The sequence below is a fragment of the Sus scrofa genome, chromosome 12 (genome assembly GCF_000003025.6).
Source record: "Sus scrofa isolate TJ Tabasco breed Duroc chromosome 12, Sscrofa11.1, whole genome shotgun sequence".
In the NCBI taxonomy this organism is placed as follows: Eukaryota; Metazoa; Chordata; class Mammalia; order Artiodactyla; family Suidae; genus Sus; species Sus scrofa.
In genome coordinates this window covers 38,861,177-38,883,504 of record NC_010454.4, presented here as the reverse complement: position 1 = coordinate 38,883,504, position 22,328 = coordinate 38,861,177, and the positions used below count along the sequence as shown (strand labels likewise).

The 22,328-nt window shown below is 43.5% G+C and overlaps 2 protein-coding genes across 7 annotated transcripts in view; one reads left to right on the top strand and one right to left on the bottom strand.

The window, feature by feature from the left end:
* The window catches only part of TADA2A (transcriptional adaptor 2A), a 52,856-nt gene extending 44,507 nt beyond the window's left edge, over positions 1-8,349 (bottom strand). Inside the window, exons 1-2 of one of the 4 annotated variants that reach the window (XM_021067335.1) lie at positions 8,250-8,349; positions 5,316-5,442 (exon numbers count right to left, since the gene is read on the bottom strand). In XM_021067335.1, the coding sequence (XP_020922994.1) occupies positions 5,316-5,340 (25 nt within the window). In that variant the 5' untranslated portion in view covers positions 5,341-5,442; positions 8,250-8,349. The other 3 variants (XM_021067336.1, XM_021067337.1, XM_013989944.2) reach the window with 3 other exon arrangements.
* ACACA (acetyl-CoA carboxylase alpha) overlaps positions 8,438-22,328 on the top strand; it is a 294,152-nt gene continuing 280,261 nt past the window's right edge. The window contains exon 1 of one of the 3 annotated variants that reach the window (XM_021066236.1): positions 8,438-8,810. Coding sequence is in view for 1 of the 3 variants with exons in the window: in XM_021066227.1 (XP_020921886.1) it covers positions 8,934-8,953 (20 nt within the window). In the remaining 2 variants the exon portion in view is untranslated. Of the gene's footprint in view, positions 8,811-8,855; positions 8,954-22,328 lie in introns of those variants that run through there. The other 2 variants (XM_021066235.1, XM_021066227.1) reach the window with 2 other exon arrangements.

Sequence of the window (22,328 nt, the reverse complement as noted above, 5' to 3'; positions counted from 1 at the left end):
GGATCCTTAACCCACTGAGCGAGGCCAAGGCATTGAACCTGCAACCTCATGGTTCCTAGTCAGATTCGTTTCCACTGTGCCATGACAGGAACTCCTATTTATCCTTTTAGTATAGTTAGGGTATTATTTTTAATTCTTTGAAATCACGGACATAGAGATATCATCTATGTATTTCATTTCCAAATAGTAAACAGAGCTTTAAAAAATACTATAAAAAAGAAATCACTGGGAGTTTCTGTCGTGGCTCAGGGGTTAACAGATCCGACTAGGAACCATGAGGTTGAGGGTTCGATCCCTGGCCTTGCTCAGTGGGTTAACGATCCAGCGTTGTTGTGACCTGTGGTGTACGTCACAGATACGGCTCGGATCCCGCATTGCTGTAGCTCTGGCGTTAAGCCGGCAGCTACGGCTCCAATTCGACCCCTAGGCTGGGAACCTCCAGGAGAGGCCCAAGAAATGGCAAAAGGACAAAAAAAAAAAAAAAGAAATCATTGGAAGTTCCTGTAGTGGCACAGCAGAAATGAGTCTGACTAGTATTCATGAGAACTTGGGTTTGATCCCTGGCCTTGCTCAGTGGGTTGAGGATTCGGCATTGCAATGAGTTGTGGCGTAGGCTGCAAATGTGGCTCAGATCTGGTGTGGCCATGGCTGTGGCATAGGCCAGCGACTGCAGCTCTGATTCAACCCCCAGCCTGGGAACCTCCATATGCCGAGGACGCAGCCTTTTAAAAAAAAAAAAAAAAAAAAAAAAAAATCCAGACAGGAGCATTATTTGTAACTGCAAAATACTACTTAGATGTCCCAACACTGGAGAATAGTTGAACAAACTATGGTATATCCACATAATGGAGTACTGTGCAACTATAAAAAAGGCTGAGAACAATCTCTACAAGGTAATACAGTACTTCTAGCAGATACTATTAAGTGGGAAAAAAAGTGCAAAAGAGCATATGTAGTATGCTATCTTTCCAGTAATAAATTAGGAAAAACAAAACCAAAAACATATAAAAGTCTTATCTTTGCAAAAAAAAAAAAAAAAAATCAAGGACAGATAAGCTATAAAACAATGAAGTTAGATTTCTATAAAGGGTTGGGGGAGGGTGAATGGAATGGAGAATGATTAACAATTCTCCAGATACATCTTTTTGCATACTTTTTTGACTTTTGGAAGCATATTTATATTCTATAAATTATGAACTGATCCAAGTAACTTTAGAACATTTGACAATACACCTTTAGTCTTGGGTGATATGAGAACTGCAAACAAATCCTGAACTTGTTGAAGTAGGTCTGTTTTATGTCCTGGTATGCACAAAGCAATTCCAAAATAATTCTGGACATATTAAAAGACTGAGCAGGAGTACTCCTTGTGGCACAGTAGAAATGAATCTGGCTAGTAACCATGAGGTTGCAGGTCCGATCCCTGGCCTTGCTCAGTGAGTTGAGGATCCGGCGTTGCCGTGACCTGTGGTGTAGATTGCAGACGCGGCTTGGATCTTGCGTTGCTGTGGCTCTGGCATAGGCCGGCGGCTACAGCTCCGATTCGACCCCCAGCCTGGGAACCTCCATAAGCAGCGGATGCAGCCCTAAAAAGCAAATAAAATAAAATAAAATAATTTTTTTTTTTCTTTTTGCCATTTCTTGGGCTGCTCCTGCAGCATATGGAGGTTCCCAGGCTAGGGGTCGAATCGGAGCTGTAGCCGCCGGCCTACGCCAGAGCCACAGCAACCCAAGATCCAAGCCGCGTCTGCGACCTACACCACAGGTCATGGCAACACCAGATCCTTAAACCCACTGAGCAAGGCCAGGGATTGAACCTGCAACCTCATGGTTCCTAGTTGGATTCGTTAACTACTGAGCCACGATGGGAACTCCTAAAATAAAAGTTTTAAAAAGACTACGCAAAGGAATAAATATGCTGATGTTGGGAGCCAGGGTTTTCACTGAGGAAAGGACAAATAAGGATTGGTGAGATGAGAAAAAAGATGAACTGGAGGTATCAATGGTAAATTCATAATTTCTAAAAAAGTGTACCTAGGAGTTCCTGTTGTGGTGTAGCGGAAATGAATTCAACTAATATCCATGAGGACGTGGGTTCGATCCTTGGCCTTGCCCAGTGGGTAAAGGATCCGGTGTTGCTATGTAGTGCAGGTCGAAGATGAGGCTTGGATCTGGCAATGCTGTGGCTGTGGCATAGGCCAAAGCTAGTTCCAATTTGACTCCTAGTCTGGGAACTTTCTTATGCTGCAGATGTGACCCTAAAAAGCAAAAAAAAAAAAAATATATATATATATATATGTATATGCATGCGTATGTGAATGCGTATGTATAGCATATATACACATACATTTTGTAGCTTTGTGGGCCAAAAAGGCCAAGATGCCAAGACACTCTAGCAGCAATAAGCAACAACTAGATCTTGGTCTCTAATGTTGTTCCTCTCTAAAAGCACCAAGAGCTCCTCAGAGAAGTGGCTGATACCAGGGCTGGGGCAGGGGAGGTATGAGATGCATGTGGAACATGCAGCCACACAAAATGTAAGGAGATACTCAAAAAAGTGATGATGGGCATCTCATAAAGTTGTAAGAGCTAGTTTGAAGGGGTGCCCAGTGGTCAAATTAGGACAATGTGAGAACCAAATAACTGTGATATTGAATAAACCATCGAAAAAATAGGAATTCATGTGTTCATACTTAAAATAAGTAAGTGAAATAGGAGGTTTCTTGAGTATGGTAGAATGCTAAGTGCTAATTAGTAAACAGGGAGAGAGTGCTAGATCTCGCAGAAAAAATCATTTTGCAACCATCATAGTAAAGATTGGATCAGGCAAAAATCATCAATGAATGCTAACTAGGGAGAAACTGTGATGAGGAACAGGATTTTATGGCCTGAAAGTGTCTCCTTATGGGTTGCTCATTATACGCAAGGGAAAAAATATAAATTATACAGTGAAGAACTCAAACGCACACCTTCAGTTGGTTTTCAAAATTAACATCACTGATGAGGGACAGAGCAATGTCAAACCCAAAATGAGAGTCTCTTTTTATTTCATTATTTATTTTGTTTCTTTCTTTCGGCTGTGTCCGCAATATGCAGAAATTCCTGGGCCAGGGAGCAAACCTGCACCACAGCAGTGACAATGCCAGATCCTTTACCACTAGGCTACCAAGGAACTTCAAGACACTGCTATTTTTAAAAAGGAAAGGGCCTGTGTTCTTCAATAGTGTCAGTTACTAAAGACAAAGGCTGTGGAAATGTTTCAGTTTAAAGGAGGCTAAAGAGACATAGCAACTTAAAGCAAGACCTGACCTCTGACTGGATCCTGTAAGGGAAGAAAAAAAAATCATAAAAGACATTACTGAGTCAGGTGACAAACTGGAATACAGATGGTTCGACAGATAAATGTATTTTGTCAATATTATATTTAATAAAGTTGGTAATGCTACTGAAGTTAGAATAGAATATCCCTAGTCTCAGGAAACAAACACTAAAGCACTTAGGGGTAAAGGCCATGACGTATGTACCTTAGCCTCAAATGATCCTGAAAAACAGGGGGTGGGTATGTCTATTTATAAATATATACATATGAGGTAGATATGTATATTTATAGATAAACAAGGAATGTATGCAAATAGAATAAAAGGTTTACAAAGGTGTATGGCCAGCCATGTATTCTTTGTACTATTTTATTTTTTTTAGAGTTCCTTATACAGGTTTTTTTTTCTAATTTTTAAAAAAAGTGTAATTGATTTCCAGTGTTGTACCACTGTACAGCAAAGTGACCAGGTCACACACATATATATACACATTTCCTTTTTTTTTTTTTTTTTGTCTTTTGTCTTTTTAGAGCCACACCCACAGCACATGGAGGTTCCCAGGATAGGAGTCCAATCGGAGCTGTAGCTGCTGGCCTACACCACAGCCACAGCAACAAAGGATCCGAGCTGAGTCTTCAACCTACACCACAGCTCATAGCAACACCGGATCCTTAAACCCACTGAGCAAGGCCAGGGGTCAAACCCTCCTCCTCATGGATGCTGGTCAGATTCAATTCTGCTGAGCTACAACGGGAACTCCCACCTTCCTTTTCTTCTGTTATCTTTCATCATGATCTATCCCAAGAAATTGGATAGTTTCCCTGCGCTACACAGTAGGACCTCATGCTTATTTGCACTATTCTTACTCTTCCAACTTTCCTGTAAGTTTGAAATTATTTCCAAATAAAATTTTAAGTTTAGTTTGATATTTTAAAATAATATTTTAAAAAGGAGGGGAGAATGGTTTCAGTTTACTCTCCCAGCTTGGGGACAATTCATTTAGGTTCTTTTTCCAGGTGTAAAATGAGAGATCTGAACCAGATGTATTTGAAGACTCCATTCTGTCCTAAATTTATATAGGGAGTGTGGTGAGATAAGTTAGAGCTCATTTAAGAAACTGTTGATGGGGAGTTCCCGTAGTGGTGCAGTGGTTAACGAATCCGACTAGGAACCATGAGGTTGCGGGTTCGGTCCCTGCCCTTGCTCAGTGGGTTAACGATCCGGCGTTGCCGTGAGCTGTGGTGTAGGTTGCAGACGCGGCTCGGATCCCGAGTTGCTGTGGCTCTGGCGTAGGCCAGTGACTACGGCTCCGATTCGACCCCTAGCCTGGGAACCTCCACATGCCGCGGGAGTGGCCCAAGAAATAGCAAAAAGACAAAAAAAAAGAAGAAAAAAAAAATTTTTGCTAAGCAAATTATGTTGAAGAGGATACGCCCCCAAACGCGTTTTTCTGAGTCTTCTCATTAGGACACTATTAACATCTAATAATGGATTTCTACTTCTGCCAAATCCCTTATCTTCAGAGTAAAAGAAAAAGCTTATTTTTTTCCTCCATAGTTGTGGGTGCCTGGATTTATTTTACATGTATGTCACACATTTCTGCATCACTACTATACTATACGGTTTACTCTTAGAATACAAGTACCAAAAAAGCAGGGCTGGGAGCATTTCCTTTATCACTGATAGTATTTCCTACCAAAGCACCTGAAGTGTGTTATTAGTTCTAAAAAGAAATCAAACTACTTTGGTAGAATTCTAATTACAAGTTAATCATACTATGCCTGGAACACCTGAACTTAGTTTTCATATAAGACCTAGGGTGATATGCTGTGTCATGTGTAGTACTGGTTATTTTATCTTGAGTTGATACTCTTGGGCCTTTAGGATTAGATTCAAGTGGCTTTGTTTAACTGCAAAGTACTTATTTTTCTTCTCTGATCAACTTCCACTTCAGTTTGCTATTAATATTCACCTGGGACTTGTTCCCACAGTACTTACTGCTAAAGGAACCCAAACGGTCCATCCCGCAGTTGGCAAGCTGGCTGCTTTGATCTTCCTCAATGTAGGGCTCCCTCAAGGAGATTTTAGAAATGGCCAACACATCCACCAAAGCTTGACGACCCTCCTACGAACAAACAAAAGCAGCACATGGAAGAGGAAATCACTTAAAAGGACAAGAGAAGACAATATAACTTACTCAACTCTACCACATCCTAGCTTTGTATGCTAAGCAAATTATTTTATCTCTATAAGCTTGTTTCCTCCTCTGGAAATGAATATGATACAATCATATCTACTTCCTAGAGTTGTGAGGATTAAAATAATCAATATCCACATAAATAATATACCATGGCACCTGGCCCATGATAAGCCCTCTACAAAGGCTATATATTTCTAATAGGCAACAACTGGTTCTCTCTGTGCAGCATCACTTCTCTCCTCAGCCCTCCTTCCTTAGGGAAGGAAAGTGACTCTCCCACATTTCACACGGCTTTGGGGGAGTAGGTTGTTGCAAATCATAACACTCCGTCCCCCACCCCCATAGCAGCTAAAGCAACTAAAACTCTTCTTACAGAACCTGAATCTTGTAAGATATACAAGGACAGAGGGCAGTTAGAGCTCAGTCATTCACTAGCCAAAGAATCTGGTTCATGAGCTCTGGTTGTTGAGATACTCATTCCCAAAAATGGCACAAATTTTTTTTTTTTTCCATTTCTCTATCTTTTCAAAAATACTTTAATACGAATGAACTTTTATCACTAGAAAACTAAAAAACCATGGAGTTCCCGTCGTGGCGCAGTGGTTAACGAATCCGACTAGGAACCATGAGGCTGCGGGTTCGGTCCCTGCCCTTGCCCAGTGAGTTGTGGTGTAGGTTGCAGATGCGGCTCGGATCCTGAGTTGCTGTGGCTCTGGTGTAGGCCGGTGGCTACAGCTCCGATTCAACCCCTAGCCTGGGAACCTCCATATGCTTCGGGAGCGGCCCAAGAAATAGCAACAACAACAACAAACTAAAAAAACCCTATCTATTATGACAAATTTTGTTCACTAATTTATTCTTTGAACAAATATTTAACAGTTAAGTACCATGTACAAAGTATCTTTATTAAGACATAAATGAACTCATATTTCACACTAAGCCAATATCACCTTCTATACTCCCATAGCTTTTTTTTCCTTTTGCAGCCACACTCTCAGGATATGCAAGTTCCCAGGGCTAGGAATCAAACCCAAGCTGCATCTGAGACCTACGACTCAGCTTCGGAATGTCAGATCCTTAACCCATTGCACCACTGTGGGAACTCCTCCCATAGCTTTTTTTTTTTTTTTTTTTTTTTAATTTAGGGCTGCACCTGAAGCACATGGAGGGTCCCAGGCGAAGGACAGAATCAGAGCTGCAGCTGCCAGCCTATGCCACAGCAACGTGGGATTCCAGCCATGTCTGTGACCTACACCATTACTCAAGGGCAATGCCTAAACCCACTGAATGAGACCAGGGATTGAACCCACAACCTCATAGATACTAGTCGGGTTCTTTACCACTTAGCCCCGATGGGAACTCCTCCCCATAGCTTTTTATCTATCCCTTCTCCGGCATTTTTCACACTGCTCTGTGAAGATTACTTATGGATGCATATTTTTCCCATTTCTAGCCTAAATGAAAACAGGAACTACATCAAATACAAATTTGTATGTCTTAAAGTACCATACACAATGCCACACAGAAAGAACTCAATAAACAAAAATGTAATGGACAAATAAATGCTAATTCTACAAAAAAGTTAATTCATCCTTAGTTTTCCTGCAGTGACTTCTTTCACTGGATAGTTTTGGCTTGGAGAATAATTTATCATTAAGAATATACAACACTGTCAATGAACTTGTCTTTTTTAGGGTAGGTTGGGGTGGTTCTCCCTCTGGTCTAGCCCCAGGAAAATGAGTCTGAAGAAAAGTGAGTTTAGTAAGTGGTATCATGCACTTAATAATAAAATAATGGCCAAAACTTATTGAACTTTTCTCATATACCAGGTACTGTGGTACCACTGTATGTGGATCATCTCTGAATCCTTACAACCTTCAGAGACATGTTGCTTTTTCAAGGAGGGAAAGGAAATGCTAAAAGATTGTGTTACTGGCACAATGTCCTAGACGTAGTGAATAGCAATGTCACTTCAGAGGTCAACTAGAGATAGTCAAGTAAGGAACTTTATATAAAGTCTCGTGAACACTCCACGTTGTAAGTGCAATACTGCAATAAGCAGAATCTTTTTTTTCCCCGTCTTTTTTTCACACAGGAGACATTTCTGACGCTAATACCCACGAAAGGCTGGGTGCTAGCTCCAAATTAACATCTGCTTTGTTCAAAGAAATTACTGGGAGGAGGGAAGGGACGTGAAGATTACTCACTCACTGCAGTTCAGAGGACAGGGGCAGGCTTGGAGTTTTGCAAACAAGATTCGAAGCCTCATTTTGTTCCTTATTAACTGTGATCTTGGGCAAGTCATTTTACTGGAGGCTCAGACAAGCACAGCTCTAAAATGAACCTGAAATATCTATTTGGAAGGCCTACTTGAGAACAACAGGTAACATCAACCATACGCTGTCGTGAGCCGCATTACGCCCTCCAACGCAAAGTCAGGAAAGCGGAGGCCGGAACCCAGCAGGACCGCCCAGGGGGCGGGAGTCGCCAGGCTCGCGGCGGGGCGGGGCACCAGGGCTCGGGCCGGGCACGCGCCGCCCTCCCCCACCGCACGGCGTGGCCCCCGCCTCGCGCCAGTCGGGCCGACTCACCCTCTCGCCCCCGACGCCGCTGGGGTCCGCAGCCCTCCCCCACCCTCGGGGAACCTCGAGGACGCCTTCTCCCCCTCGTCCCGCGAGAGGGGTTCGCGCCGCACCACGCCACCACCCGTGCCGCAGCGCCTCGTGCCTCACCTCGCCGCGTCCCCCTCTTCCGCGCCGAGGAAACGCCAGCCGTGCGCGCGCCCGGGCTTTTGCGTGCTCGCTCCCGAGCGGCGCAGGCGCGAGCGGGCCGCGCGCTCGCCGCCTCCGCCCAGGCGCCGCCCCAGCCGTCGCGGCCCCGCCGCGTGGCGCGCGCTCGCCGCCTCCCCTCTCTCAGCTCCAGCCCCTGACCTCGCCGAGAGCTCGCCGCCCGCCTCCAGCAGAGGCCTGGGAGGATGGGGCTCTGAGCAGTTTGCCAGACTTTTGAGTCGGACCAGTAATCACTTTTCCCTCGGGGCGCGTTGCTCGTCGCCGCAGACTTGCGGATGCGTGCTGCCGTTTGACCCCTCCAGAGTGCGGTGAGCTGGAGCGGGCCGGTACAGCCCCGCTTTTGCGTTTTGTAACATTCCTGCCACCCCTGTTGCAGCCTCAAAGGAAATGGAGGCTGAGGGACTGGGCCCAAGGACGGCGAGTGGTGGTCCCCCCTCGAGGCCGGGTCTTGCAGTGCTACTCATGGATTAACCAGACTGCCTGAATGGTTCAAGGGTACATGGGGTACGTTTGATTCAGATGCTTCTGGAACGTCGAAATTATCTTCTTTGGAAAAACCATCCTCTCTTTGGGCTTTAGGTGCCCAAATTGAGGCGCGATGATGAGAGGATGTGGTGGTCCACTCTGATGTCAGTCTTGAGGGCTAGGTATGTCCCAACATCTCTTGTTACTACTGCTAATTATTATTATTATGATAGCTGCCATTTGTCGAGTATTTATTGCATGCCAGGCATTGTACAAAGGAGTTTACATACATGGTCTCATTTAATCTTCAAAAATAACCTTATGGAAAAGACACTTGTAATATTATCATCCCCATTTTCCAGGTGAAGACCTTTAGACTCTACCTTGTAAATAACTTGGGTTCACACAGCTAGATGGTGTTGGGGAAGGGCATTCAAACAGTGGTTTGTCTTAGCCATTATGCTCATGCATCTATTTAGAAGTCTTTCTTCCATCAATTTGCCCAACCTCTTAGAGAAATCATTTACACCTGCCTGTGTGGCCTTTTTATTCATTTCTTAGTCATACAAGTTCGTTCTAAAAAAAAAAGAATATTTGCATGAACAAAAAATGAAAACCAGCTCCTACCATGTTAAATGGTTACCATTTTGCCTTACATTCTTCTAGATATTTTTCTATACTTCATTCAAAAAATATAAAGTAGTTTTACATTTGATATACCCTGGAAATCTATTTTCATTTATCAAATTTTTAATGAGTAGATACCAGTTCTAGGTGCTGGGAATTCGGTGAACAAAACAAAGTTTCTGCCTCATCGTGGAGGAGGTAGACAATAAGCAATATTTAGACAATAAGCAATACACATAGTATATAATAGATAATGCCCAGTAATGTGGCAATTTTTATGGAAAAAAAATCAGGATAAAGGGATAAGAGTGATGTGGGGACACTCTGTTGGATGCAGTAGACAAGGAAGTCCTCTTAATCATAAGCAGAAATCTAATCATTAAATGGGGGAGGCAGCTGTGTGAATTTCTAGAGGGGGAAATTGTTCCAGGAGAAGAGAAAGGCAATTAAAATAGCCCTGAGATGGGTCTTGCTGGGCATGTTGGAGAAGGATCAAGGAGACCAGTGTGGCTGGAGCAAATTAGAGAAACAAGTTGGGAAACATAGGCAGAAGCCAGATCATGTACCTGGTAAGCTGTGCTGGACTTGGGATGTTATTAGAATGTGATAGTGTACCATGGAAAGGTTGATGACAAAGGAATAATCAGACTTGTTTTAAAAGGATCAACTCTGGCAGTTGTGTGCAGACTAGATGGTGGAAACATTAAAATTGCTCTTTAACATATAAATTGTTCAGGAGTTCCCACCATGGCTCAGCGGTTAACAAACCTGACTAGCATCCATGAGGATGCTGGTTCGATCCCAGGCCTCGCTCGGTGGGTTAAGGATCTGGTGTTGCCGTGAGCTCTGGTGTAAGGTCACAAACATGGCTCGGATCCTGTGTTACTGCGGCTGTGATGTAGGCCAGCAGTTACAGCTCCGATTAGACCCCTAGCCTGGGAACCTCCATGTACCGCAGGTGCAGCCCTAAAAAGACAAAAAGACAAGAAATAAATAGATAAATGAAAATAAAATATAAATTGTCCAGCAATTTGTTCAACAGTTTATGAACATAGCTATTTCACCCACACCTTTACAACCACTCTCACCTTCTCCACAAACAGAAATTGGGGTCAAACAATTAGGACTTATCTTCATGTCTTTCTCACCTAGAGTGAAATTTTTTGAGATGAGGCTAGGGCATATATCCAGATCTGGACGTCATGACTGTCAACAAACTGAATATGAGTCATCAATGTTGTACTACTGTGGAAAAACAGTCCCACACAGTACTGGAATCTCTTCATTAAAAACAGCATTCACACATCTAGAAATTACCCCCCTTCCTCTTCAATTGATGTTAGGCCCTCATTAGAATTCTAAGCCCCAATTTAGTCATTGTGCTTAAGAAAAATATGGAGAAATTAAAATTCACAGTGAGGAGCAGGAGATCAGTGATTAAGGCAATGCTGTTCAGAGCTTCTGTCTTCAGCAACGTGGTGGATAGTGGCATCAGTTATAAGACCAGCTGAAGGGAGACAGATGTGGAGGGGAAGTTTCAGGTCTCTTTTTTGCAATCAGAATGGAAATGACATAAATGAATTTAGAGCTTAGAAGAGAGGCCAAGGCTAGGAATTGTATAAGTGTATCAGAATCGTTTCTTTGGTTGTGTGTCTTCTTTGTAACCTCAGTACCCTGAAGTGCATCTTGGACAAATATTTGCAAAAGGAGCAAGTAAAGGCAAAGGTATGGATGGAGCCACTCAGGCAAAAATATTAAAAAGAGAAGATGCCCAATTTATGCTTTCACTGGAGGTCCAAACACCTGAATATGACTTACAAGGAGGGTGACCCTAAGTCCTTGACTTGCTTGGGGCAGTCCTGCTTTACTCCTGTTGTCCCCATATAATTAGTGGTAATGTCTCATTTCACTCTCAGAACTGGCTCTGTTTGTATAGTAAATTATATGGTCACTCTTTGTAGAAGGCCCTTCAGGGTCCAGTGTCTTCCTATTTCTTTGTCATCACTGCTCCTTCCTACACTTCATTCTTCAACCAATTGGAAATACCTCCGTTTCCCCTTACTCCCTCTGTTACTTCCAGGTTTCCTTCTCGAGCTACCTCCAGTTCAGCTTAGACATCACTTCCTCAGGAATATCTCTGCTGACATGCCCCTCACCTCGCCAAAATCTGGGTTTAGTAGCCCTTTCACAGGCTTCCGGTGCACCTTGTGTTTAACCTGTCATAGCAGAAATGACTGAGTACCCTGTTGCTCCCCTCACTAAACATTATCTCTACAGGAACCTGACAAAACAACTTTTGTTCTCTTTAAGACAGAAATTTGCAGGAGTTCCCATCATGGCTCAGCAGTTAACGAATTTGACTAGCATCCATGCGGACACAGGTTCAATCCCTGGCCCTGCTCAGTGGGTTAGGGATCCGGCGTTGCCATGAGCTGTGGTGTAGGTTACAGACACAGCTCAGATCCCAAGTTGCTGTCACTGTGGTGTAGACCAGCAGCTATAATTCCGGTTTGACCCCTTGCCTAGGAACCTCCTTATGCCTCAGGTGCAGCCCTAAAAAGTAAAAAAAAAAAAAAAAAAAAAGACAGAAATTTGCATTATCAATATCCAAGATCAGTCCATGTTGGACTGCTGTTTTTGAAGATTGACCTTCAGGGCAGACTTACAGCACCTGCTCCAAGCCCTTCCATTCTTTACTGAGAAGGTTGACTTTTGAACTCAAGGAAAATTGCATCCTACTGTTAGGCTCTGTAACACAGCTGCTCTGTTTCCAAATCCAGAATATCCCAACAGCTCTTCTTCAACTGCTTTAGCTGCTTTAGCTGCTGTGATTAGTGTCAGAAGTGCAGTTTCTGAGCTTTCCTCCCTATGGAAATGATTATCAGTCATTTCTAGTTATTTACTGTGTCCTGAGTGCTGAAAGACTTTATAAGCTTTATCTCATCTTTTTTTTTTTTTTTTTTTTTTTTTTTTTTGGTGTGTGTAACTGAGGTGGCTCTTTGTAATCTAGTATACAAATAGATAAAAACAGAAAGCCTGAAAGTCTAGCCCTGCCTTCTTGGTTTCAGCAGTCCTCCCCTTTAAACTTTGAGATAACCACAGTTCATGTGAATTAGCCAGAGATTTAGGTCCAGGAGCAGAGCCCTCTTCCAGGGTCTCTTAAAGGCCAGGCATTCCCTGTGATGCACTTAGTAGAGAGGGCTTCACTGAAAAAAAGGCCTGAGCCTCCAGGGTTGCAACTCTTAGGTCTCAGCTCTTTGAGTTCACACACTAAGGCACTTTTGCAGAAGCCCTGGCTCCAGGCTCTTATATTCAGGAGCCTTGCACTCTGCTTGCCTGTATTCCCTCCACCCCTCTGTATCATTCTCCTTTTGTGGCCACCCTAGTCAAAGGAGTTAGGGGATCCTTTTCCTTCCATGAGGTTCCTAGACTGCTTTTTTTTTTTTTTTTTTTTGTCTTTTTGTTGTTGTTGCTATTTCTTGGGCCGCTCCCCCAGCATATGGAGGTTCCCAGGCTAGGGGTTGAATCGGAGCTGTAGCCACCGGCCTACGCCAGAGCCACAGCAATGCGGGATCCGAGCCGTGTCTGCAACCTACACCACAGCTCACGGCAACGCCGGATCGTTAACCCACTGAGCAAGGGCAGGGACCGAACCCGCAACCTCATGGTTCCTAGTCGGATTCGTTAACCACTGCGCCACGACGGGAACTCCTAGACTGCTTTTTTTAATTTGATCAACTTCACCCAGTTTTCAGAGGAAGGGTTGAAGTACTCCTGCAAATCTACTTGAAGAAATATGATGTCTACATATAGCTATGTCTCCACACAGTGGCCTGTCTAGGGTGCTTCTGCATAGGTTAGAGGGCCCCAAAGATCTAAAAGGTGAACAAGAGAGGGAAAAACTCTGCTGAAAGGACCTTCCTGCCTCCCATTTTACAGATGAGAGAAAAAGTGAGGCTCAGAGGGGTAAAACCACTTGCCCAAAGTCATTCAGTCACTAGGTAGTACAGCCACAATTAAAATCAGATCTGTCCAAATGTAACTAATAAACTCTAACTATACAAAACTGAAAAGCTAGCAGATATTAGGATTTTCATTAATCCCATGACCATTAAGCCAAGTTTTCATTAAGTCCAGCCTTTTGCTGCTCATCTCTTGTGCCTCTTCCTCACCTCGCTGACTTCTTTTTGATCTCCACAAAACATAGCGTACCTGTCCCTTGAATCAGCAGGCTTTGGGTAGAATCCAAAAAATTTGGTGTACCAGGGATGTGTTGTTGCTGAGTGACTCCTGTTTATCAGAACACTTTTAAATGCCTACTAGGCAGCCAGGCAGAATGCTCTTCAGCCTGATGGACCAGGCCTCCACCTTTTGACATTCAAAACAGCCTCTTAAAGTATTTTGCATTATTTGATGGTAGGTGGTCTATGCTCTTTTGCAACCAACAAGTGCCTAATAAATATTTGAAATATGAATTGTGAGAAACCTGGCCCAGTTTAATGTAATTGAAAGAGCTTGTACTTAGAAACTTTTCAGAATTTGAATCCTGTCTCCTCCCTTGACTCCCTTTAAGAATTTAGTTAATGAATCTGACTAAGAACCATGAGGTTGTGGGTTCGATCCCTGCCCTTGCTCAGTGGGTTAATGATCCGGCGTTGCTGTGAGCTGTGGTGTAGGTTGCAGACATGGCTCGGATCCCGCATTGCTGTGGCTCTGGCGTAGGCTGGCAGCTACAGCTCCGATTAGACCCCTAGCCTGGGAATCTCCATATGCCGCAGGAGTGGCCCAAGAAATGGTAAAAAGACAAAAAAAAAAAAAAAAAAAAGAATTTAGGCAAGTTATTATATTTCTGTGCCTCTTTTCTCCTCATACATAAAATGAGAATAATAATACCTAATTTATGAGTTTTATAAGGATGTGATGATGTATGTATAATACCTAGTTCATGGTGGAAGTCAAATAAATTGTAACTGTACTTTTAATTTTTTTTTTTTTTTTGGCCATGCCTGCATCATGTGGAAGTTCCCAGGCCACAGGGATCAAACCAAGCCACAGCAAGGACTAGAGCCATAGCAGTAACAACACTGGATCCTTAACTTGCTGCACCATGAGGAACTCCCGTAGTTTTAATTTTAATTCTAGAAGTGCTCCATAGTATGACCATGGGGCTTGCTTAGAAGTTGTTCGAGGCTAAGTTGACTAATGCTCGACATTAGAATATTTTCATTATTTAAATCAAGAACTATCTACTAGTAACCTGTGGGTTTCCAAAACACCAAGGAAGTCGATAGAATTTTCTGGAGTTCTGTTTTGGCACAGCAGAGTAAGGATCCGGCATTGGCACTGCAACGGCTTGGGTCACTGCTGTGTCATGGATTCAATCTCTGGCCTGGGAACATCCAAAATAAATAAATAACATCCATGGGCACAGCCAAAATAAATAAAACAAATAGATGAACAGAATTTTCTTCACAGCCTGCTTCTTTAGCACCTTCCTCACTATACAAAACTAAAAAGAGTGTACATTATCTCACAGGAATAGGGCAAATGCATAGTTGCAATCAAGGATGGATAATCCAGCCTTTCCTCAAATGCAGGATACACACAGGAGCTGTCTCATCTAATTGATGTAAACAGTGAACAGATTTAGGCGTTATGAGCAATTAACTATGGGAATGTTCTGTAGAGTACAGAGTGAGTACTACTGTAATCAGATAAAACCTACAAGGTTAATCTGATGCATATTTAATGATATATATAATTGTTATTGTGCTGCATGATAATTAGGCCTTAAATGTTAAGCTATTTACATAAATGGCTGTAATTGGTTATTTTTACACAGCCAAATGCATTTTTTTAGTGTTTGTCTGCTCACTTTATTAATTTTCTAGAATCTATAATCATGCCAAGGACAAGTTTTCTCTGAAGCTCTTTACTATTTAATCATGCAGTCACACACACGAACAGACTCTTCAAAATGACACAGCAGTGTTTTCCTCCCAACTTGGTACTGAAAAGCTACTGTGTAAGGCTCTTTGTATATATTTTCTCATTTTAGTCCTTAAAAAACCCCTTAAGGGGATATTATCACTCCTATTTTACTGATACAGAAATTGATGCTCGAGAGTTCCCGTTGTGGCACAGCAGAAACGAATCTGACTAGTATCCATGAGGACACCGGTTCAATCCCTGGTCTTGCTCAGCGGGTCAGGAATCCGGCGTTGCTGTGAGCTGTAGTGTAGGTCCCAAATGCTGCTTGGATCCCGAGTTGCTGTGGCTGTGGCATAGGCAACTGTAGCTCTGATTTGATCCCTAGCCTGGGAACTTCCATATGCTGTGGGTGCAGCCCTTAAAAGCAAAAAAAAAAAAAAAAAAAAAAAAAGGTGATTCTCAAATGTCCAGCTTGGTTAACTGGGTGGATGACTGCGCTGCTCCCCAAGACAGGAGAGCTACCTCCCCTTGAAAGGCAAAGAGCAGACATGAACGGAAAGGGGCAGGTTTTGTTCTGATATGTTGACTCTGAGGTGTCTGTAGGACGCTCACGTGACATTCACTAGGCAGGTTCAAAAGCTAAAGGAGAGCTCTGGGTCAGAGGTACACATTAGGAAGTCTGCACAAATCTGAGAATTTTAAAGCCATAGGAGAGGGTGAGATTGCCTGAGCTTATTGAATGGAAAAAGAGAAAAGCAAGGTGGAAAATAGAAAACTGGATGACAGCAACAGGCAAGACCCAGACAAAGAACCTATAGTCCAAAAAGGGACAAGTAGATTGAAGAGAAAGAAGTGGTGCCAAAGGTGGGGGTGGCGGGAGGTAGTCAGCAGAGGGTTAAGACTCTATAGGCTTTAGGAGTTCCCTACTGGCTCAGTGGGTTAAGGATCCAACACTGTGGTTCAGATTGCTGCTGTGGCTCGGGTTTGATCCCTGGCCTGTGAACTTCCATATGCCGAAGGTACACCAAAAAAACCCCAAACCTATAGGCTCTAAATAGTTGAAAACATTATGGTGCTTCCCATGTAATTTAAAATAAAAATGTAAGCCATAAAATATGTTTAAGGGAAGTCCAACAAAATTCTGATTTTTCTCTGCTGACCTCTTTGATTATGTCTTCTTCATTATCTTTATTTTGGTACCTCAGATTTTCTGGTGGCCTGTTTAAGTACATGTTTATTCACCTGCTCAGTAATCTAAAAATATAGCACTGAGAGTACTTAAAGGAAAATGGATTAGTCAACAATGACAAATCAAAGAAGTCAAAGATAAAGGTTAAAAAGTGCTCATTGGAGGAGTTCCCATCATGGCTTAGTGGTTAACGAACCCTACTAGGATCCATGAGAATGCGGGTTTGATCCCTGGCCTCGCTCAGTGGGTTACAGATCCGGCATTGCTCAGCGGGTTAAGGATCTGCTATTGCCATGAGTTGTGGTGTAGGTCACAGACGCAGCTCGGATCCTGCTTGGCTGTGGCTATGGTGTAGCCCGGCAGTTACACCTCTGGTTCGACCCTAGCCTGGGAACCTCCATATGGCATGGGTGTGGCCCTAAAAAGCAAAAAAAAAAAGAAAAGAAAATGGAGGAGTTCCGTGGTCACTCAGTGGGTTAAGGATTCAGTGTTGTCACTGCTGTGACTGTAGGGTTACTGCTGTGGTGCAAGTTTAGTCCCTGGCCTGGGAACTTCCTTATGCCACAGGTGTGCCCTCCATCCCCCCAAAAAGAAATATGTTCAGTTTCGTGGGATGTTTAGACATAAAGGCGAATGGCTTTGTAAAGGCAGCCAAATTCTAGGCAAAATGAAAACAGAATCCCGGAGCCAAATGTGACTCCCAGAGTTTCAGAGCCTGACAGGTGACTGGGGACAGGCGAGACTCTCCTGGGACTTGGCAGTCTTAAATTTTAATTTTTAAATTGAGGTCTAGTTGATTTACCTTGGCAGTTTGTCTTAAGGATTTGGGGTTTTCTTCTGGTAACTGGGCAGTCACCCAGTGATTTTTAGCGGAAGAGTGACCAGCTCAGATTTGCATTCTGGAAAGCTCACTCTGTCTGCAGGGGGGAGAACTGAGTACAGATTGGAGAGAGGCAGGCCAGGGGCTGTGGGGAGACAGTTCCCGAGGCTGTTGTGGTTGCTCTGACCGGTAATGTGCTCCCTAGCCTGCCTGTTTCGTAATGTTACTTTCAAAGAAGACGAAGATTTTATTCTTACATAGTAGATGTGCAGTATGTGTTAGCTATTACTCTTATCTACAGTTAGAGATAAAAGACTTAAAATTCATCCACCAGGAAAGAATGAGCATGTTAGAGTTCGCAGAAAGTATAGATATGGGAATCAGATTACTTCCTTTTAGATAGGGAGGAGGGAGCAAAAAGGATAGACAGTGATACCACAGCCGAGAGAAGAGGAGGCCAGCCAGGATTCGCTAAGGTGACGTCATTCTGGCACACGGGCTGTCTGTTCTGCCAAAATGCATCTTCCCTGTGCTTAGACAAATAAAAATGTTAGGCAAAGGTACTTTCTGGCTTACTCTGGAGAGCTCAGTGCTTTTTAGTGGAAAATAGGACCCGGAGTTTAGATATTGCTACAGGTTGCAATTCTTTTCAACACTATGGAGTCATTCTAAATGCCTAGGAAAGCAATATCTGAATAAATCACTCTGAAATTGAACCTGTGCATTACTTAGCTGATTTAATTTCAGAATAAGACAGTGACAGATACTAGTAGTTTTTTGAGAGCTGCTCTTTTCTCTTCCTGCAGTAAAGAATAAGATTAGGGAGTTCCCATTATGGCTCAGTAGCCCCCTAGCCTAGGAACCTCCATATGCTTCGGGTGCAGCCCTAAAAAGACCAATAAATAGGAGTTCCCATCGTGGCGCAGTGGTTAATGAATCCAACTAGGAACCATGAGGTTGCGGGTTCGATCCCTGCCCTTGCTCAGTGGGTTAACGATCCGGCGTTGCCGTGAGCTGTGGTGTAGGTTGCAGACACGGCTCGGATCCCACGTTGCTGTGGCTCTGGCATAGGCCGGTGGCTCCAGCTCCGATTCGACCCCTAGCCTGGGAACCTCCATATGCCGCGGGAGTGGCCCAAGGAAATAGCAAAAAGACAAAAAAAAACCAACCAAACAAAAAAAAAAACCCCCAAAAACAAACAAAAAAGATTAGAACATGCTGTTGAATCAGCTACCTTATTTTGTCATATATGTGTTGTCAAAGCAGAGTCCTTCAAGGTGGGAATCCTTGAAGCCCTCCTAAGAAGTATGTTCATTTTGGCAAGCGTGGTGCTGTGGGTTAAGGATCCGGCGTTGCTGCAGCTATGATACAGGTCGAAATCACTGCATGGGTTCGGGGCCTGGCCTGGGAACTTCCATAGGCCATGGGTGCCACCAAAAAAAAAAAAAAGAAAGAAGAAAAATATGTTCAGTTTTGTGGGATGTTTAGATGCCAATAGCTTTGTAAAGGCAGCCATAGAAGGCAAAATGAAAACAGAGTCTTGGAACCAAATGCTTCCCAAAGCTTCAGAGTCTGACAGATGTTCATTTATGTGTAAATATGCATTGAGGAATATGTTTTCTATTAGAAATATACTTTTAGAGTTCCCACTGTAGTACAACAGGATCAGCAGCACCTCTGGAGCACTGGGACGTAGGTTCAATACCTGGCCTGGCATAATGGGTTAAGGATCCAGCATTGACATAGTGGCATTGTAGGTTGGAACTGTGGCTAGGATCTGATCCATGGCCTGAGAATTCCATATGCTGCAGGGCGGCCAAAATTTTTTTTTTTTTTTTTGTCTTTTCTCTTTTTAGGGCTGCCCCGCAATGTATGGAGGTTCCTAGGCTAGGGGTCCAATTCGAGCTACAGCTGCCGGCCTCCACCACAGCCACAGCAACACCTGATTCGAGCTGCCTCTGCAACCCACACCACAACTCAAGGCAATGCTGGATCCTTAACCCACTGAGCGAGGCCAGGGATTGAATCTGCAACCTCATGGTTCCTAGTTGGATTTGTTCCCGCTGAATCACAATAGGAACCCCCCAATTTTTTTAATTAAAAAAACAAACTTAGACTTTAAAAAAAAAAAAAGGAGGGAGTTCCCATCGTGGCTCAGCAGATTATGAACCTGACTAGCATCCATGAGGATGTGGGGTTGATCCCCAACCTCACTTAGTGGGTTAAGGATCCTGCTATGCCTCGAGCTACAGTGTAGGTCGCAGACACAGCTCGGATCTGATGTTGCTGTGGCTGCGGTATAGGCTGGCAGCTGCAGCTCTGATTCCACCCCTAGCCTGGGAACTTCCATATGCTGTGGGTGCGGCCCTAAAAAGAAAAAATAAATAAATAAAAACAGAAAACCTGAAGGCAAGTAAATATAGAAAGATGGTCAACCTCACCATTAAGCGGGAAAATGCATATAGGAGTAACAACGACACACTATTTCATAGCCATCAGATTAGCAAAAATTTAAAGTCTCAGATTTCCAAGTTAGGGAGGAGGTGAAACTGTAGGGATCCTCTTTACTGCTGGTAAGAATGTATTTGCTGCAGCCACTTTGGAGTCTATGCCATCTAGCAAAGTTGAAGATGTGTCTCCAACTCATTAATTCTACCCTTTGGCATATGTCCTTGACATAGTCATATCCAAGATAGTTCATTGTAGAAGAAATAAATTAAACTGCTGATATTATGATATGTATCGTTTTTAAGTCTTCACATTCAGTATCTTTTCGGGTGCATGTTTGATTTTTCTAGAGGGCAATAAAGACTTTACCCTGTTGTGGCTCAGGGGTAACAAGCCTGACTGGTATCCATGGTGATGTGGGTTCAACCCTTGGCCTCGCTCAGTGGGTTGAGGATCTGGCGTTGCCATGAGCTGCAGTGCAGGTCGCAGATGCAGCTCAGAACTGGCATTACTGTGGCTGTGGTGTAGGCTGGCAGCTGCAGCTCTGATTCGACTCCTAGCCTGGGAACCTCCATATGCCATGGGCGAGGCCCTAAAAAGCAAAAAAAAAAAAAAAAGACTTTACCCTATAGCTTGTGCTGTTAATTCTTCTTTTCTATGGAGATCATGACATGACTATACCCTTAAACACAGTCTTCATACTATTTTAAATTTTAGAAAATAGGACTTAGGAGTTCCTATCATGGTGCAACAGAAACGAATCTGACTAGTATCCATGAGGATGCAGGTTTGATCCCCGTCTTCATTCAGCAGGTTAGGGATCTGGCATTGCTGTGAGCTGTGGTATATAGGCTGGTAGCTACAGCTCTGATTTGACCCCTAGCCTGGGAACCTCCATATGCTGCAGATTCAGATCTGAAAAGAAAAGAAAATATAACTTAAAATAGGATGAAATTTGGCTATTATGAATTTTTTTTCCCTTCAGGTGAATAATACAGGCTTCATATTTGTTCTCATTTGTTTCTTGTATTATTTATCCACATTACTTTTTTCTGAGGGTGAAGTTAGCAACTTTAGCCACTGGATGGCGCAAATTCCTAAGAGTGGTGAAAATGTGTGTAGTGCAGCCTAAGGTGTACTAAGGAGGGTCAGCCTGTGAAAAGGCTCCTGAAATTTATGTACTCTAGAGATGAATTCAAGTGCCCTAGGAGTGCAGATCAAGAGAAATTTTTAGTCTTGGATGATTGGCAAGTCAGGTCACTGAGAAAGGGAAAGAAAATGAAGGAAAGGAAAAAGAAAAGTGTTGGAAGAAAAAAAAAGTGTTGGAATAAGGAGCAGGAAGAAAAAGATGAAGAGACAAAGAAAAAAGAGAGACAAGGTGTTCCCGTCGTGGCGCAGTGGTTAACGAATCTGACTAGGAACCAGAAGGTTGCAGGTTTGATCCCTGCCCTTGCTCAGTGGATTGACGATCCGGCGTTGCCGTGAGCTGTGGTGTAGGTCGCAGACGCGGCTCAGATCCATTCTTGCTGTGGCTCTGGTGTAGGCCAGTGGCTCCAGCTCCAATTCGACCCCTAGCCTGGGAACCTCCATATGCCGTGAGAGCGGCCCAAGAAATGGTAAAAAGACAAAAAAAAAAAAAAAGAGAGAGAGAGAGAAAAGATTGTAAGTCTAGGAGCTCCCTAGTGGCCCAGTGGGTTAAGGACCTTGTGTTGTCACTGCTGTGGTGGGTTCAATCCCTAGCCCAGGGAACTTCCGCATGCTTTCAAAAAAGAAAATAATGTAAGTCTGGAGAGATGAATTCAAGTGTTACAAACATTTATAGGATGAGCTTTCATTGGTTTGTGTCCATCTGGTCACCAATAGCAGCTTCGATATAAAAATAAAGGTTACCTCATTTTCTTCTGTAAAGTCAGTTATGCTCCCCTCAGTCATCCACTTAGTGGTGTCATATCATTAGCAATTTCTTTGAATGTCTACTAGGAACATGGTGCTTTGTTAGATACAAACTAACAGAGATAGACAAACCGACGACATGACAGGCTTTAAGCAGAACTAGGTAGTATACATCAAAAAGATAAAGAGCAGGAGTTCCCATCATGGTGCAGTGGATACGAATCTGATTAGGAACTGTGAGGTTGCAGGTTTGATCCCTGGCCTTGCTCAGTGGGTTAAGGATCCAGCCGTGAGCTGTGGTGTGGGTTGCAGACGTGGCTTGGATCTGGTGTTGCTGTGGCTCTGGCGTAGGCCGGCAGCTGCAGCTCCAATTAGACCCCTAGCCTGGGAACCTCCATATGCTGCAGGTGGGGTCCTAAAAAAGGACAAAAGACAAAAAAAAAAAAAAAAAAAAAAAAAAAAAGATAAAGAGCAATTGTGTGAACTCTGAGAAGTGGAATCCTCTCTGAGGGTTCAGGGGAAGAGCAGGAGTGGTGGCTAAGTGTGTAAGGGGAAGAGAAGGGGCTTTAAGACCGCCCACCCTGAACAGGGAAAAAAGATGAAGGGCTCTGAGTTCCCATTGTGGCTCAGTGGAAACAAACACTACTAG